The sequence below is a fragment of the Microtus ochrogaster genome, chromosome 1 (genome assembly GCF_000317375.1).
Source record: "Microtus ochrogaster isolate Prairie Vole_2 chromosome 1, MicOch1.0, whole genome shotgun sequence".
In the NCBI taxonomy this organism is placed as follows: domain Eukaryota; kingdom Metazoa; phylum Chordata; class Mammalia; order Rodentia; family Cricetidae; genus Microtus; species Microtus ochrogaster.
The window spans coordinates 111173213-111191903 of NC_022009.1; the positions used below are offsets into that span (position 1 = coordinate 111173213).

Genomic DNA, 18691 nt, shown 5'->3' on the forward strand with positions numbered 1-18691 from the left:
GTGTGTGTGTGTGTGTGTGTGTGTGTGTATTTTTGGGGGGCAAAGAAACAATACAGAAAAACGAAAAATTGTTTTCTGATAAAAATAAGTTGTAGGCAATTTGCTTTACTTTCTTCAATTTGTGGCATTCTTTTCATACTAAAGTGGTTGTGTGTACGTGTGTGCATGTGTATGTGTGATGTGTGCCTTGATTATGAACAGATAGCTGTCCTATCCATGTTTTGCATTTCTCACAGCTGATTATTGGCAAATTCTAGTATCAGGCATGGATCCTATTTCCTGAGGAGGCAACTTGGAGGTGTGAACACTAAGGGCAAAGCCTTCCAGCAGCATAGGTCTTGCTCAGATAAATCCATGCTCCCCTGAAGTATGCTTCTCTTGAAGAGGGTTTCAGACTTTACTAATTAACAGTAGAGCTGCAGTGCTACCTAATTCTGCATCTGTGCTTCTCAGTCCTCAGTGTGCACGGGAATCAACAGGAGTCTTCTCAAAACATAGGTTCTCATTTTGCAAGTCTAGGATGCAGCCCTAAGTCTCCATGCCTAACAAGCTGCTGCTGCTGCTGCTGAACCACAGAGCGCTCTGGAGAACCAACCATTCTGTACAGCATTGAGACTCCACCTGGAGAACCAAGCCCCATAACCACCCCACTCCTCTCCCACCACCTGAACTGACAAGAAAGAAGATTAAATACTGACTTACCCTTCACACATGGGTGATACTGGCTCCAAAATAGATTCATCTACTGGGATGGTCCTGGAGTGAATGGGAAACAGTCCTGCAATAACAAGTGAATGGTTTTTGGCATCTACATATCCAGACAAATTAAACTTAGCCATCAACCTGCATTGGGGTTCCTCTGTTGTGTTTTGAGTACCCAATTCAGCCCATAAAAATGCAAGAAATCCTAGAGCCAAGTATATCTTTTCACTGGCCATGTTAATAAGGTGTCTAAAGAAACTGACTAGTGTGGAAATCACACACATTTTAGTGAAGCATCTTGATTGAGCATTAGAGTGTGTGTGTATCCCAGTGGACTTGGCTTGCCACTACTTGCTACATAATTTTCGTGTCTCAATCACAGGGCTTGCAATCACTTGCAATTTGTGGATCTGGACTGGGAGCCAAGTAACCCTTGGAGAAGACACTTTGGAAAATCCCCTTATACTTTGTGATAATAAATGACAGAGATGTGGATTCTGGGTATGAGCCATTTGATTTTTTTTTTCACTAAGACAAAAAGACAAAATCACAAAGAGTCATTTGATTTTGTAGAAACTGTCCCTCTCTTGTCTAGCACTGTTGGCTTCTTCAATTCTCCCTACAACCAATTCTGTCGGATCTTCTCCATGCCAAAGATGAGACTAAAAGCACCCTGTTCATCACAAGGTATCAAAAGTGTGCAGCAGTATCATTACCTCATTGATGACTAGGACACTAACCAACGACCTTAGGGGAAAAAAAACCCCTGTAAGGCCCTGATATATTTAATGTGTTTATTTCATGCATACTGTTTCCTTTACCCTTCAATACCACATGCAGTGCTTTCTCAGCTCCCACTCTATAGATTCAGGCTCATGGCTCTGATTTCTTCTGAAAAATTCTACCCCCATTTCTCCCTTCATCCTCTCCCCTGCTTCTCCCCTCTCCCTTTCCCATGTCTACTCTCTCCTCCTCCCCACATACTACTTCTGAGCCACACCTCTAGTTCATCTGCTTCCTTTCTTACGAGGTCCAGCTCAGAAACAAAGCTCTCTCTTAGGAGATGGACTCACCCTTCTTAGTCCTCCTCTGTTGCCCTATTATCCCCTTTTCAAATTCTCTCCTTCAAGTACATAATTCATAGTGTATTTTCAGAGTACAGTCCAGGCAAAGTATTAGATCTTGAAAATCGTGCAGACCATTTTAGCATGCAACTTTTCTCCAGAGTACCCTCCTCACAGATGCAATCAAAACCCATACAAACTTGATGTATGGTGGTAACGAATACAGCTTCAATTGTCATTCTAAGACATAGAATAAGCTAAGAGCACACAATAAGGAGATTTTGAGTCATTTATCGTCTAGTTCCATGATGGAATGCAGCACCTTTTAGGTCTTGTTCTTAAGAACAAAAGTACAGCCCCTCACCAGTTGCAGTACTCAGAACTGACCCTGCACTTGCTGGGCAGCTTTGTAGACTCAGGTGTGGGTGAATCAGTCCTGAGGGCATGAGAGGGGCATAGCTGGTACCGTTTTCCATGTGGTGATGAGGGTGAGGGAAAGATATCACCCCCCCCCCGTTTCCTCTGCCACGTGTGGTGGGCAAGCGAGTTGACCCTCCCCCTAACCAGTTGTAACACTCAGGAAAGTGGACCATGCACCTTGCCTGGGCAGTATAGTAGAGCTAATACTATTGGGTGTAGGTGAACCAGCCTGAGAAGGTGAGTGGGGGAGATCTGGTCCATCTCCTTCTCTGCTATATAATAGTGTGGGCAAAAGAGAAAGGCCCTTCCCACCCCCTCCACCTCTCACCCTTCCACCAGCCACCTCCCTACTCCACCCCGTCCCTTGCCATCTATGGCAAGATGGAAAAGCTGGCCTGGAGGTCATAAGAGCAGGATTGCTGTCCCTGCCTCTCACCAGCTACAGAACTCAAGAGAGTGGCCCCAACACCTAACCTGAGCAACACAGTAGAGCTAGCCCTGATGGTGTGGGTGTAGCAGAGCCACCCCAGAGGGTGTGAAAGCTAGCCCTATCCCTGTTCATCACTTCAAGGGTAAACCAGCTGGGGTAATGTTGGAGCGCTCACCCTGGTGGTTAGGATGGAGGGGGGGAATGGGGGAACTGGCATGTGGACCAACACAGCAACTACCTAGGCCCAGAACCAGGGTTGTGAGTTGGCCCACTCCATATCCACCCCTTCTATGATCTGCAGGAGCACATGAAGTTGTTGTTCCTGCAGACCCAAAGCTGCAGGATCTCCCATTGGAGATCAACAACAGGATATCCAAGAGGAGTCCCAGTGAGTGCCCAGCATCAATAGGATGCAGAAACCAGAGGCCTGGAACCAGACCAATGACTCTTTGGAATGAACACTTGCAAGTAAAGATAAATGGATAAAAGTGTTTACTGTGTGACTTAGTGAGTCCCACTACAGCTTCCTAGATGAGATTTTTTCCTTTCTTCTTCATTTGTCTTTTTTTCCTCTCAAATTTTATTTCATTTTTTTCCCCCGTGGGAGAGGTTGCAAGGGCAGATGGTGGATATGAAGGGCATGGATCTCCTGGAGCTGAAGTTACAAATGGCTGTGAGCAGCCTGACATGGTAGATGGATTTATAGAAAATGCTGGAGTTCATTTTCCCTCCAATAAATATGATCACTTCTGAAACCTACTGTCACTTGACATAAACTCATTTAAGTTGTAGGAAGGTTAATGTGGGGGGTCGTTCTGTTTATGTATTGCTTTTATTGATTAATGAATAAAGAAACTGCCTTGGCCTGTTGATAGGGCAGAGCTTTAGGTAAGTAGGTAAAGGTAGACTGAATGTTGTAAGAAGGAAGGGCTGAGTCAGAGAGATGCCATGGAGCTGCAGGCAGAGTCAGACATGCTGAAATTTTGTCGGTAAGCCACTGCCACATGGCGATACACAGATTAATAGAAATGGGTTAAATCAATATGCAAGAGTTAGCCAATAAGAAGCTAGAGCTAATGGGCCAAACAGTGATTTAATTAATACAGCTTCTGTATGGTTATTTTGGGGCTAAGCTAGCTGGGCACCAGAACTGGGCAGTGAGAACCAACAAAGCGGCTCGCTCCACCAACAGAAGATCATCATTATTCTCCCCCCATCTGGAATGACAACCCTGTAAAAATCAGTAAATAAGCTCTCAACGTATTCTGCTAAGCTAGCCATACTACTTCCAACTTTTGCTCCAACATGCCTGGGTGCATCTGTCCATTTCTTTTGATTGAGATAAATGAACATTATAAAACTCTCTCAAAGACGAGCACTTTCTATTCCTCATGTCGTTCTCAATTCAGATACTTACTTGTAGTTTTGTTGGTCAGTATTTTGCAAGTTATGTTTCTTCATCTATGTATTTATGTATCTGCATATCTGTATTTATATTCCATTTATCCAGAAGAATAGGAGATTAAAACCATTTTGTAACATTTTCACAGGGGAGTAAATTCTACTTAACTCTGTGCAATGACATGACAAATATTACTGAATTTCTCAAAAACCTAGCATCTTATGACTTGTTCTGTGTTAATTTTTTTAAAGTCAAGGCCTTTACTATAGATTAGACATAACTACTATCTTGGTGTCTTAATGTTCTTTTTTTTTGCTTCTTCGAGTAATGTTTTCAAACCAACACTTTTGCACTTATTTTCTCTAGGAAATTCCACGGAGGGGAACATCCCTTAGAGAAGGAATGAGGGGTTAAAGAAAGTATGTTTTGTTAATATGGTTCTATGGTTTCTTGTCATTTTGGACAAGTTGTATCTGTCACATCCTCTATTGTAAAAGACCCAATGAAATGTTCTAATGAAGTAGTTAACAATCTCAATGATGTCATATTATACTCCTTGACAAATTGTATTTTGCAGACTAAGGTTTTATTCACTATGCAAGACTACATTATGAGGGATAAATCCCCACTACCCCAGAGCAACAGGCAGCTGTTTCTGAAGCAACCAGACAGGGAAGGTTGAGCCAGGTCATCACCCAGCTCTGCATGTCCCCTGGGACTCACGATCTACTCATCCAGAACAGTGGACACTGTGGTGTTGTTAAGCTCACTGCTCACAGAAGCTGAGGTCAGCTGGATGCTCCTGTCTACAGTGGGGACTCTCCCACCAACAGTTTCATCAGTGTTCCTCTTTGGCCTCAGCAGAATAATGAAGCACTTGGGAAGAAATATGCAGCCTAACAAGCCATAGCTGGATGCCAAAATGGCAAATAATTCCACGGCCACTTTGAATTTTCCTTTGGTGCTCAGGTACGCAGGGACAAAAGAGATCCAGACAATGAAAAAGACCAGCATTGCAAACGTGATGCATTTCCCTTCATAGTAGTTATCTGGCAGCTGGCGAGCCACAAACGTTGTAAGGAAACACAGTAAGGCCAGAAGGACATCAAACCCAAATATGGAGCACAGGAACTCGATAGAACCTTCATTGCATTCAAAGATGATCTTTACATTTTGAGGTTCAATGTTCTTGAACATCCTCGGAGGTTCCAACACCAAGTAAGCTGAGCATGCACCAATCTCCCCCAAAACACAGACCAGCACAATGAGTTTTCTAATAACGGGGTGCATGGATATAAGCCGAGTTTTGGATATGGAAATCCTGTAGGCAAAAAAGAGTGAAATAGTCTTTCCGAGAATGGAAGACAGACAGAGGCAAAAGCCCAGCGCCAGAGTGACCTGGCGGGCCATGCAGGACCAGTTCAGTGGCTTGCCTATGAAGAGCAAGGATGAGAGCACCGTGGTGAGCAGAGACATCTGAATGAGGAAGCTCAGCTCCCGGTCATTGGCCTTCACCAATGGAGTGTGCCTGTGGATCACATACACCACGATGACTGCCAAGACCACGAGTGCCCCCAGGATAGACAGGATGACAAGGGTGAACCCCAGGGCCTCCTCATAAGCGAGGAACTCCACCTCCTTTGGCACACACTTGTTCTTCTGTGCATTGGACCAGTCGTCTTCCCCACATGGGTCACATTCCCTTTGGCCTATTGAGAAAGAGCAGAGAATTGATTGCAAGGATCCCAGTTGTCACCTTTAACTGTGAATAATGCAGAGCAGTCAAAGGCATGAGCAAGGTGTGTGTGTGTGTGTGTGTGTGTGTGTGTGTGTGTACACATATTTGCATGTGTGTGTGTGATCTTAAATTTATTGTGGGAAAATGGCCTTGTTGCTGACAGTTGCTGTGACAGGTTGAGAGTTGTTTTTTATTTTAGGAATTGAGCATTTCTCCCCAACCCCAGGCTTTCTTGAATTGGTCTTTTCCAGTGATGGTCTCTTCTCTTTCTCTTCCATCTATCTACAAGGAAAGAGGAGTGTGTCCTTACTAATCCTAGAACTGTCCAACAGTGAGAAAGTCACAGCTACTGAGGTGAGACAATCAAAAGGACTGGGACACAGTTGGTTAAAACCCTTGTGTTCTCAGCCCCTCCTTCAGTATCCTCTTGTTGAGGACAACTGTGTATATATATATCCCTAACAAAATGTCTCCAACTCCAGATGCTCAATTGAATAAATTGGGAGGCTGAGGGTGGGAGGAAAAACAAAACCATCACCTCTGCCCCCTGAGGTTAAGAAAGCCAAGTCTGTCTGGATGGAGGCTCCAAGAGGAAGCACTGATGAACAGAAAAGAGTTACTTGAGGTGAGGATATGGCCTATGAGGGGATGGCTCTACCCAATGTTAATTTAAAGATCCAGGGAACAACTGGTGTTTCCTTTCAGCCATGCTGACTCCCAGTCTGGACATCTCCGTTGGAAATCTGGGTGGACACTGGGGACCTGTATCTAGGGAGCTCTGCAGGAGACAGGGTGCTTGTTTTCCAACTCTGACCATTTTATCCTTTTTACATGGTTACTCTTAAGGGACATGTGACAAAAGACAAGTGTATTTTTGTTTCTTCAACAGCAACAAAAAGTAGAAATGTAAATAGTCCTGCTCCAACTCACTTCACAAAACCAAGCTGCCTAAGTCACCTCCAGAGAGCAGCAACTGAGCGAGCTGTTGCAGGAGCTCCTGCAGCAGCGCTGTGCACTGCATGTGCTCTCAGTGCACAGCACCTTAAGACAAGCGAGTGACTCATATCCAGCTGTCGTGTGTGCTGAGTCTTAGGAACAGTAGATTAGACGTCTTATGGCTGTATTTATATATCACATTTTATATTTTTATGGTATTTCCTTATGAAATTTATGGTGGTAGGCTTTTTTCTTACTTCAGAAATGAAAACTATTATTTTCCTTTATTCATACTGAAAATGGATAATTTTGGGGGTTTCATGATACTTGTTATAGGTTGCTTATATCTTTTCATAAAAAAGGATTGCATGTTTTCTGACAACACTTGGTTATTCTAAGTGTATTACTACCAATGGAAAAAGTACCCATCTCTACCTAGTTTCTCTGACACATATCCATCAGCACATGGGATGCAATCAAAGCAACAGATGGGTTGACCGTGTCGAATTCCCTTCCTGGTTCCTGGAGGACACAGTTTTGTGCAGACTGAATCTGGAATCTAGTAAAGACAAAGACAGTAGGTTTAACAAATACTTGAAACTTTTCCACTTGTGAAACTGAGGACATTCACAGTTGTATTTCCAGGGAGACGTGTGTTCTATATATAAAGGAGATGAACCCAGGATAGTGAGCAAACATAGCAGACAAAACATATCAATATAGAGAGCTTAGAAAGAACTTCTACTGAAGAACAATGTTGAGATTGACTCTGAAAGGCCAAACAAACACTAATGGCAGCTCTATGTAATATTGGTGTTCAAGATCAAAATAATATCACATAAGATGCTGTGAATCAGACAGTTTGCTAAGTCTTTTTCTGTTTTGATGAGACCTGTGATCCCATCTTCATTATCAGCCCCAGAAAGATATTTATTGTCATTAGTGCATCCCAAAATATTATTTATTAGTTAGACATTGGTCATAAGTGGTTGGTAGCAAGGAAGAAAATAAGGTCTGTTGCATGAGAATAATCATGAAGGTACAAAAATAATATAGAGAGGGCATAGCTTGGAAAGTTTTCTTGCCATCTACGTTTAGAAATTTCAGTAGTAACCACAGGTCTCTTTATGTTTTTATGTTCAATATGGATGTGCACCTTGAAATCCAGAATAAACCTAATATTTGTTGATCAGTTTTATATTAATCTGGGGAGATAATTATTAATAGAACAGATAAAATATGCTTTCTGAGCCAGGGATAGTGACAGCTTGAGCTACATAGTAATACCCCAGTTAAAAAACAAAAACAAGGGGGCTGGAGAGATGGCTCAGTGGTTAAGAGCGCTGCGTGCTCTTTTAAAGATCCTGAGTTCAATTCCCAGCAACCACATGGTGGCTCACAACCATCTGTAATGAGATCTGATGTCCTCTTCTGGCCTGCAGGCATGCATACAGGCAGAATACTGTATACTTAATAAATAAATAAATCTTAAAAAATCATCTAGAAGATTTAAAAATAAAAAACAAACTAAACAATAAAACAAACAAAAAACCTAGAAAATTTAAGCTTACAAAATTGTCTACCATTTAAGACATAGTACACATTTTTGGTGCTATTGGTAAATTTTAAATTTGTTTGAATTACCTACAAAACAACTTTGTTATATAAATATAACTTCAATCTTAGTAGAGAAGACGAAATAAAATTACTATGTTCCTTTGAAGCATTCTCAAACTCTCAAGCTATTACTAAGTTATGTTAAAATTCTCATGAGTTTTAGTATAACATAGATTCTTTTAAGTCTAAGTAAACATGTAGCAACATGGGAAAACATATGCTGCACTAAGGAAATTTATTTGGAATATGACAAAAAAGTTAGGTGTTTTGCATTTACTTAGTACCTGAAAAAAATAAATTTCTCTTTCTATATGAATAAAAAATATGGCAGATCAACTAACCCTTGAAGATTCTGTATTCCAATATAATGTTGAGTTCTGTGGAAGAACAAGTTCAAAACTTGACTCTTGGAATTTGTATTCTCCAATCTTGACAAAGGCGATTCCTCCAGTATTATCTATTTGCCAATTGAGGATATCATAATATCCCATTTCCAAATCTCCATTGACGTCAAACTGTATTTTTCTTCCATCATGGGTGGTAAATTTCAATTTGTTTAAGTATGTCATTAGCTAAGAAGGAAGTAGGAACAAATAAAAAGCAATGTATAAATATTTTAATACTTAGAATTTTAATATGTACAAAGAAATTAGATTTGAATTCATATGTAATTATGGAATTATATTTTATCTTTTGCCACCCTTATTTTTGTTACCAACTGTGATATTCTCTAGCCACAGGTGGCAATTCAAACATAAAAAGTGATTGACTGAATTGAGATGTGGTGTGCATGTAATAAGCATATTGGATTATAAATAATGGAAACTACCCTGTTAATAATTTCATGTTATTTTAATAGCATGACAGCACATTAAATTATGATAACACAGTAAATAATATTTTAGACATACTGGTTTAAATAATTTGCTTTACTTGTTTTTACCTGTTTTTCTTTAACTTTGGCTACTGGACAATTTTAGATTACCTCTGATATATATTAAAATTGTGTGTTTTTGTTAGATTAACATAAGATTATAATAAGGCTTAGCCATATTATATCTCCATACAAAGGGACAGGAGAATATTTGGAATATTTTTCATTCCCCTTACCCCACTTTCCCTATGTAAAGTTACAAAGGTTCGCAACTATTACCTTCCTTTGAAAATCTCACAGTCTTGTAGAGAGACTACACCATCAGGCATGGAAAGTTAAATTCAATAGAGATCACATTGTTGTTTAACAGTTTTCCCCAAACTGAAGCATTTCATCCTTGCAGGGAAGCTCTTTAAGTTTTAAGATTAAACAACTCAAAATAGCTTCAGGAAGTCCCTGAAACTGACCAGATGCACTGGGTCCCTCCCTGCCAGAGTCAACAATGAAAGCTCAGAGTCCCTTCCAGACTACTTGAGCAAAACTGCAAAGAAGCCTCCAGCAAGCCAAGCTGCAAAGAAAACTGTTGACACCAGTCCATCTGCTGGGAAGAAATAGAAACCAGTTGTGTTTCCTGGAAGGTCTTTAGATTAACTTTGAAAGAACACTCCTTTGAGCTGCCTGAACATTGTCGTAGATTTGTATACTGTGTGAAGGCATATTTACTGTGGTTGGTGTAAAAAAAAACCCTGAATGATCAATAGTTAGCAGGAGGTATAGGCTGGATTTCCCTTGAGAGAAAGGAAAAGGATTAGGAAATGTGGGAGGTGCCAGGAGACATAGAGAAAAACCAGGATGTGCAAGATAGAAGAGAAGTAATGCCATGGGATAGAACATACATTAATATAAATGGCTTAATATATATTATAAGAGTTGGTTAGGTAGAAGCCTAAACTATAGGCTGAACTTGCATAATTATAAGAAGTCTCTGCATCATTATTTGGGAGCCGGCTAGAGGAACAGAGAAGAATCATTACACTTTAAGGCTGTGGCATATGCTCCAGGTTCCCCATTTTTGTGAGCTGTCACCCGTGCTAGGGTAGGCCTTGGTGATGCAATTGTCTTTGAGTCATTTACACTCCTGTAAGTAACCCCTCACCCATATTCCTTTGAGTAACCTTAGTAAAACTCACTAGGTCACTAAGTTGGATTTTAGAGGTCTCCAAACTTTGATCTGTTGTGGGCTCCCTATCTGGGTTGAGTAGATGTGTGTGTTACATCTCCCCAAGAATAGTTTTGTCACACAACAGTTGCTATGGCAGAAGAAATGTTGAAAGGGCATAGGTGGGGCAAAGACTAATTAGCTCAGGAAATAGGAAGTCCTTCATTTCTCAGAAAGTGTCCACTTTAGTTGGGCTAAGCCAATTAGCAGGAAATTTCTTTGAGAGTATGTCTCTGCATTCTAAGTTTCCATAGTGCAGAAAAGGATGTGGCCAGTGGTATAACAATTCATGGAGAAACCTACAGGATCAAGACTAGACATGGACGAGAATCTAATGAGAAAATAACCTTTCTCTAACTCACACTTTACCTTATTAATTTTAAATAGGTTGGAGCATATTTCTTTAGCATACAGGTAACCCATCACTCAGGCATATCCTTGATCTTCATCTGTACTTGGATTTGTTAATAACCTAGTGTGGTCACCAGCTCTCCACAGACCAATAAGGCTGCAGAAGCTGGTAGACAGAGCCTGGATGAAGGTCTCTGAGGGTCTGAAGTCTTTCGGTTCTTTTAAATATCTTGACCAGCCTGGTCTACAAGAGCTAGTTCCAGGACAGGCTCCAAAACCACAGAGAAACCCTGTCCCAAAAAACCAAAAATAAATAAATAAATAAATAAATAAATAAATAAATAAATAAATAAATAAATAAATATCTTGACCATAAGTAAGGCACACACTCATCAAGCATTATTTGCCTGGTCTGTGAAGGGAAAATAATCATTCTTCTCTGTCTTTGTGATAGTGATTAATGCTACATAGCTGGAAGAATTTACTAAGTGAATGCACCGAGATAGTGTTTCAGTCACCATTCACCCCTGGGACTGTGTTCTGTCACCTGGCCTCTGGTTTCTCTTTGCCTCTTTTCCTCTCTGTTCTTCTCAATTCCAATGAAATATATGTCAGAAATTATGAAAATTCAATTTCTATTGCTGCATCTATAAAATTCTACCCCTTTATCAAAGAGTCAAGCAAATAGTCAACGACTTCCACACTCTGCCCCTTCCCTAGTGAAGCCTTCCCACAGTTTCACATGTCTGTCCATTTTCGGATGGTAGAACATAATTCTCCTCTGTCATATATTTCTTAAGGGTTTAAAAATGCCAGATGAGTATTGGGCATGTGTCTAATCCCAGAAGTTGATACAAAGTACATAGCATGAACTTGTCTCAGAAGGAGAAGGATGGGAAGGAGCTGGAGAAGAACACAAGAAGGCAGAAGGATTCAGGAATGTTCAACTAAAGAGCAGAATTTCAAAGGTTTTCTTGTCATGTCTGTTGGTAGGATAAGCTTGACACTAAGTAGTCTGTGTATTCATTTTGTTTTCTTAAGCAAATATTTATGTTGACACATTTACCAGGCTTTCCTATTTGTATATTATTCTATACCATAAGGACCTAATTGTTTTTACACTGTTGACATATGGTTCTGTGGTGATATTTTGTTTGTGGTCTAACAAAGTTTGCCTAAAGATCAGAGTGTGCAGGTAAGTCACTAGTTAGCCACAGAGGCCCAGCAGTGGTGGTGAATACCTTTAATTCCAACACTTGGGAGGCAGAGGCAAATAGATCTGTGTGAATTCAAGGTGCCCTGGGCTACAGGGGATTTTCAAGTTTAAAAGAGAAACAGAGACAAGTAGTGATGGCTCACACCTTTAATTCCAGTACTTGGGAGTCACACACCTTTAATCAACGCACTAAGAATGGACATGCTTGGTGAGAGAGAGGAATATAAAGCAGGAGGAGACAGGAACTCGGTGAATTTAGTCTGAATATTTGTAAGGGCCAGGCTCACCCCTTTGGTCTGAAGAGTCAGTAGAGGTAAGAACTAGTTGGTGGCTGTTTTGTTTCTCTGATCTTTCAGGATTAACCCCTATATCTGATTCTGGGTTTTTACTATTAAGACCAATCAGAATTTGTGCTACATTGTTCTATGGACAACCCTTGCTACAGACAACTACTGACTTTTATCTTGACACTATGTGGGCTCTAGACCATCTTTAAAACTTGTTTCACTTGCAGTAATTGTTTCTTTGAGTATATTTAAATTTAGCATTTCAGTGTTCAAATAAGCTATAGGATCCTCATTCAGCAGGAAACAGTATTCTTTATCATGACAAATGTATTCTAAAGACTTGTAAAATTAGACTTTTGACATTTATAATATAATTTAGTTTATCATTGTGTATCCATCACAGCTTTCTTTGGATCAGTAAACATATCTGTTGTTCTAACTTTGTCCTGTTGCTATGACAATAACATGACCTAAAGCAACTTGGGGAACGAGTTATTTGTTCTTCATTTCCAGGTCACAATCCATAGCTGATGAAAATCAGGTTAAAATCCTGGAGGCAGGACCACAGAGGAGTGCTGCTCACTGGCTTGCTCTCTGGTGTATGATGAGCTACCTTTCTTATAAAGTCCAGTCCCACCTGCCTAGAGATGGTGCCACTCAAAGTGGAGTAAGCCCTCCCACATCAATCATTAATCAAGACAAGCTCTTATAAACACAGGGCAGTATGATCTGAGACATTCTTTAATGGAGCGTCCCTCTTCCCAGGTGATTCTAGCTTGGGTCAAATTGATAATAAAACTCTTATCGGCATCCCCAGTATTCCAAGTTAATAAACGGAAATGGCACACTCTACTGAAGTAGCTCACACTGAAGCAAGGGCAGAGAAAACACAAATGAAGCTGTAATGTTAGGAAATTTCAAATATGGAAAATTCTTAGAGATGATAGAGGGAATTTCAATAAAAAGAACAAGAGCCAACTCAAAGTGGCTTCCAGAAATCAAATTTGTGAGCTCTTGGCAGCAAATAATAATAATAATAATAATAGGTCAGAATAGATGTTTCCTTGCCTCCATCTTGATATCTAAACTGGTAGAGATAAAATAGAAGTCCAGATAACATGTGAATGAAATGAGTGAAATAGCAAAGTAATCATTTTTCAAGCAGCAATGGAAAAGACAGTTAGGAGGGAAAGAAAACTTTTAAATGGATGGTTAAATTGGTGGGGAAAATAATGATGAAAAGCAAGAGCGTTTTAAGGCTGGAAAATGTTGCCTAGAAAGATAATTACTGTTGTCATTTTGATTTGATTTTTGAGAGATGGCCTTACTTTGTATCTCTGGTGGCCCTGGAATACACAATGCAGCCAGTGTTAGCATTGAACCCATGGCAATACTGTCTCAGCTAGAATAGAAGGCACGAGTCACCACACTTGACTCTCACAAGTTAACTCTTAATTCAGCTAAGAAACATAGTATCTTTCTGCTGAGACATCGCTTAACAGCAATAATAAAAGATACTTATATCATTTGAACTCTGATATGCAATATTTTTAAAAAACCAATTTAAGCTGCAGAAATGTCTCATATTTATAGAACTTGTTGATCTTGAAGATGACCAAGATTTGATTTCCAACTCAACAAGGCAGCCTATGATTGCCTATAACTCTAGTTCCCGGTGTTCCAATGCCTTTTTTTCTGACTCCCATGGCTTGCTACAATGCATGTGGAACATGCAAACAAAACATTTATATGCATAAAATAAAATGAATCCCCAAACAGACACAGTATCATCTCTGTCATTTTTCCAAATAATGTATATGTACAACCTAATCATGATAAAAAATTGGGCAAACGCAAATTGAAAACTAGTCTAAAAATGCTTTGTCCAGTGCTGTTAAAAGTGTTATTGATAAGGAGTTGGAGGAATGGATCAGCGGTTAAGAGTATTTCCTGCTTTTCAGAAGACCAAGGATTAGTTCTAAGCACTCACATGGTGATTCCCAACCATCTATAACTTTTTTAGGGCATTTGAGGCCCCCTTTCTGACCTCTGTGAGTATAGCCATGCTTGTTGTGCACTTAAATGCACACAGCCAAATACTCATGTGATGTGAGATTTCCCTCTGTATGCTATGAATATGTTTTATTACCATTGGTTAATAAAGAATCTGCTTTGGCCTATGGCAGGGCAGAATATAGGTAGGCAGGTAAGCTAAACTGAATGCAGGAAGAAAGAAGGTGGAGTCAGGCAGATGCCATGTAGCCCCCAAGAAACAAGATGTAAGGTAACAAACCATGAGCTTCATGATAAAAATGTAAAATAATAGAAATGGGTTATTTTAAGATGTAAGAGCTAGTTAGGAATATGCCTGACCCATCAGCCAAACAGTGTTCTAATTAATATAGTTTCTGTGTGATTATTTGGATCTGGGTGGTTGGGAAATGAAAGTGGAGTCTCTATTTACACTTATGCACATTAAGTGAAATAAAATAAAATAAAATAGAACTTTAAAACAAGGTATCAAGGATAGGGAAACACTCAAAGAATGGTCACAGATTGAGTGGTGTCAGCTGGAGCACTAAGAAGAGCCGGCAGTAAATGCAGGGAGGGGGTAATTAGAAAATGAAAGTCAAAGAAAACGCACGGGTCCTAGCCATTGTGGCCTCTATTAAATTGATAGACTGTGATTGATTACTTTACAAGTAAAGTGAAGATGATCAGACAAGGAAGAAGAGATAAGTTAGAGACACTAAGTGGGCCTCCTGCAGGGCTGACAGGGCCAGGGCAGGGAGGCTCATGCTCTATAATTTTAGTAAGAGGGAGGCAAGGATGGAAACAAGCAGGGAATCTTGGGTGAGCTCACTCAGGCTACAGGGCACCAACATGAGTTGTTTGACAGGAGATGAAGGACAGACAGTATGGATTTGAATCTTCCAGATAACTCTCTATAATCCTCACCCCCTGACATTCATGCTTTTGTGTGGTTCCTTCTATATTGTACAAAGACTTTATCTTCTAGGTTTTTCTTCAAAGTGAGAACCTGCAAAAGTCTATTTATCAATTTATTAAGGGGTGCAATGGAATGCAAACTAATGAACATAGAGCAAGGGAGACACCGCTAATCCCTGCTGCTGCTGTCTTGTCATCCTCCTGAGTGTGACGAGTTCTGAGCAGCCAACAGAGCATATGACCCTCTCCTCAGTTTCTTTAGATTGCATATTCAGAAAAAACCATGCCCATGACGATTTACTCCCAAATGTCATTGGCTAATAGGATCAAACTCCCAAGACATTCCACCTTTTTTTTTTCTAATTACATATTTTATCAAAGACCTACCAACAGTAGAAAGGAGTTTGGACAAAATGACGTCTACTTTCCCAAGAGCTGGGGGATGTGGATGGTCTTTAGTTATTTGGCAGGTTATGAATGTTTGTGATATTTAGGAAAATATGGGAATATTGGATAAAAAGACAATTGTTAATCTCAGATATTTTATGTTGACATTGATTTTGGTATAGTGATACAAATTTAAAGTTAATTTTGTTACACTGTATATGTATTTCTATTCTTGTTTAAAGGATTTTTGTGTATTGATACAAATCTAAGGTTGTTTTTGTTACAACATATCATATGTATATTTCTACTCTTGTTTAAGGAGTTATATTTATGTAGTTCATTTAAAAATGCAATGTATAGTTAAGAAATACAAATTATGAGTTCTTGTCAGTTTCCTCTAATTTGTATTAGGGGAAACAAGATCTCCTGAGAAAATTAAGGGGGGGGGGCAGAGAAGGGAGGATGGAAGGGGAGGGTGAGGGGAAAATGGGAGGGAGGAAGAGAACATGAGGGATTGGGAGGCTCAAAAGAGGGAAGGGCAGTGAGGGAGAGAAAGGAAAGAGATATCTTGATTGAGGGAGCCATTAAAGGACTATCAAGAAACATAGCAGTAGTGAAAATCTCAGATGACCCAAGCTAAGACTCTAAACAACAGTGGAGAGGATGCCTAAACTGGCCTTTCCCTATACTCAGACTGATGACTACGTTAATTATCATCATAGAACCTTCAGCCAGCAACCGAGGGAGGCAGATACAGAGATCCACAGCAAAACCCTGGGCAGAGGCACCTGAGATCAGCCCAAGAGAGGGAGGAGTGATAATATGAGTAAAGAGGTCAAGACCGTAATGGCGATACCCTCAGAAACAGCTGAGCTGGTGAGAGCTCACTGACTGTGGACGGATAGTGGACTAACCTGCATAGGACCGAATTAGACCCACTGAATGTGGAGGATAGTTGCAAAGGTTGGCACCCTGTGGGGCTCCCACTTGTAGTGGGCGGAGGGAAGGAGTGGAAACAGGGACAGCTATATAAAATGAGAAAAGATTGTATTAAAAATTCTTAATAATAAAGAAAAAGAAATACAAATTAATAGTCATCTATGATAGTCAAACTTACAGTCAGGTTTAGTTAGGTTTTCTAGATATGTAGAAATATACTTCAGATGGATAGTAATCTTCAAACACTTAAAATACCTACAGAATATGACATCTAAAATATTTTAAGAACTTAGACTTTTTTTTTTTGAGACTGAGACACTGGCAGCACCAATTACTTCAAGAGAATAATGGACATTGAAGTAGCTCCTATGGAGTTTGCTTTCAATATGGAAAGGTTAGTTATTTGGGCAGAAAACTGTTCTTGCCTGGACTGCTTGACAGTATGCTCTATAAACTGGACATGCAGGACCCACAGGAAAATGATTGCTGAACTTGCCAAAACATGGTGAGTTTCCTGCTTCATGAAGTGGTCTGCTAGACCTTCTGACACACACAGAAGAAAGCAGCTGACAAAGTTTGCCAAAATAGGTGGAACAGTCCTTCAAGTTTTCTACTTCACTGAGAAATCTGGCAAACACTATAGGCCTGTAGGCTGAATATGGATGCCCCAACGTCATAGAAGAACTTTGGGTGACTGTCCAGGAAGAGAGAAGTCTCTGCCATTTTAGAGTTTTGGAACTTGCTTACAATGTACTTCCTGTTACTCAGGTAATATTAAGTCCTTCTAGGGTCTTTGATGGAGTATAAGCCTAAATAGTTAGAATTATAGTTTTTATTAGTTATGATAAAAGATAAATTAGACATAAAAATTTAGACTCACAAAGATAAAATAGATGATAGAATATTTTCTTTAATTCTGCCAAATTCAAATAGACTAAATTTTGTAAGTTTAATTCTTGCTTGATAACTTTTGACATGTGTAATTTTTCAATGTTAAAGTTAAATCCTTCTTTTTGAATTAGATAGAAAGGGGGGAGATGAAGTGAGATGCCCTTCTTTATGCTGCCAATATGTGTTGCTCTTATTGGTTGAAGAATAAAACTGCTTTAGCCTATAGTAGTACAGAATATAACTAGATGGAAAATCCAAGCAAAGATACAGGGGAAAAAAAGGAATCGAGAGACACCAGAAGCTGCCAGAGAAGCAAGATGTGAGGTAATAAGCCATAAGCTTCGTGGTTAAATATAAAAAAAAATAGAAATTGGTTAATTTAAATGTAAGAGCTAGCTGGTAATAAACCTGAGCCATTGGACAAATGATTATTAGTATGAAGTTTCTGAATGTTTACTATATAAGTGGTTGTGGGACTGAGTGGGACACAAAAAAAAAGCCTCTATCTATTTTCCTTTGAGATAGATAAGACTAATGACGAAAGTAAAATTACTGGAGTCTAAGGAGAATTTTTTATAATGGCCAGGAACCATTCTAATATGGATGAACATATATGTCTTTGCCTAACATGACACTGAGGTTTTGGGTTAGATTACAAGTCCCATATTGTGTTCAGGAAACAGAAAAAAAAATGAAATAACCAGAGTCACTAAATCATGTTTCCTCCAAGATACCTTTAAATTTAGTTTCTGTAAAGAAAAAGAGGTTATTTTGTAAAAGGCATTATTATAATTTGTTTTGGGGGATAGAATTTTTAATCATTGACAACAAACCTCATAATTTGGTAACAAGTGAGGACTTAAAATGAACAATCAAGCCATTCAGACAAGTCATTAGGGTAAGTTTGATGCTATAAAATTGTATGGAAGCAAGTCAACAGTTTTAATGGTGTAAATTTGGCAGCAAAACCTTGAATTTTTCTTATTCTATGTCATAGAATAAAATAACTTACCTCCTTGGGCTCAAAGTCAGGTATATGTGAACATTTTGTTTTATTTTTATGATGTTCTGGTATGTCACATGTACTGAGGTGATCCAGGGCATAAGCCATAGCATACACAGCTTGTCTGACGTTGTTGGTGATTCTGAGCTGAGACACATCCAGATAGGTGTTTTTCAGGTCTTCCAGCTTCTCCTCTCCAGTGCAGAGCTGATCAGACATGTCATACAACCTGTCTTCTTTGCCAGTCATATTCACTCTGTGGTCCA

The 18691-nt window shown here is 39.6% G+C and overlaps 2 protein-coding genes across 2 annotated transcripts in view; both read right to left on the minus strand.

Annotated features, from left to right (window-relative positions):
- LOC101997883 (vomeronasal type-2 receptor 1) overlaps positions 1-938 on the minus strand; it is an 18971-nt gene extending 18033 nt beyond the window's left edge. The window contains exon 1 of the mRNA XM_005344061.1: positions 703-938. Within this exon, the coding sequence (XP_005344118.1) occupies positions 703-938 (236 nt within the window). The remainder of the gene's footprint in view (positions 1-702) is intronic.
- Positions 939-4744: 3806 nt separating this feature from the next.
- Positions 4745-18691, minus strand: part of LOC101991312 (vomeronasal type-2 receptor 1-like) — a 22393-nt gene continuing 8446 nt past the window's right edge. Inside the window, exons 3-6 of the mRNA XM_013348193.1 lie at positions 18435-18683; positions 8651-8881; positions 7128-7251; positions 4745-5727 (exon numbers count right to left, since the gene is read on the minus strand). Of these exons, the coding sequence (XP_013203647.1) occupies positions 4745-5727; positions 7128-7251; positions 8651-8881; positions 18435-18683 (1587 nt within the window). The remainder of the gene's footprint in view (positions 5728-7127; positions 7252-8650; positions 8882-18434; positions 18684-18691) is intronic.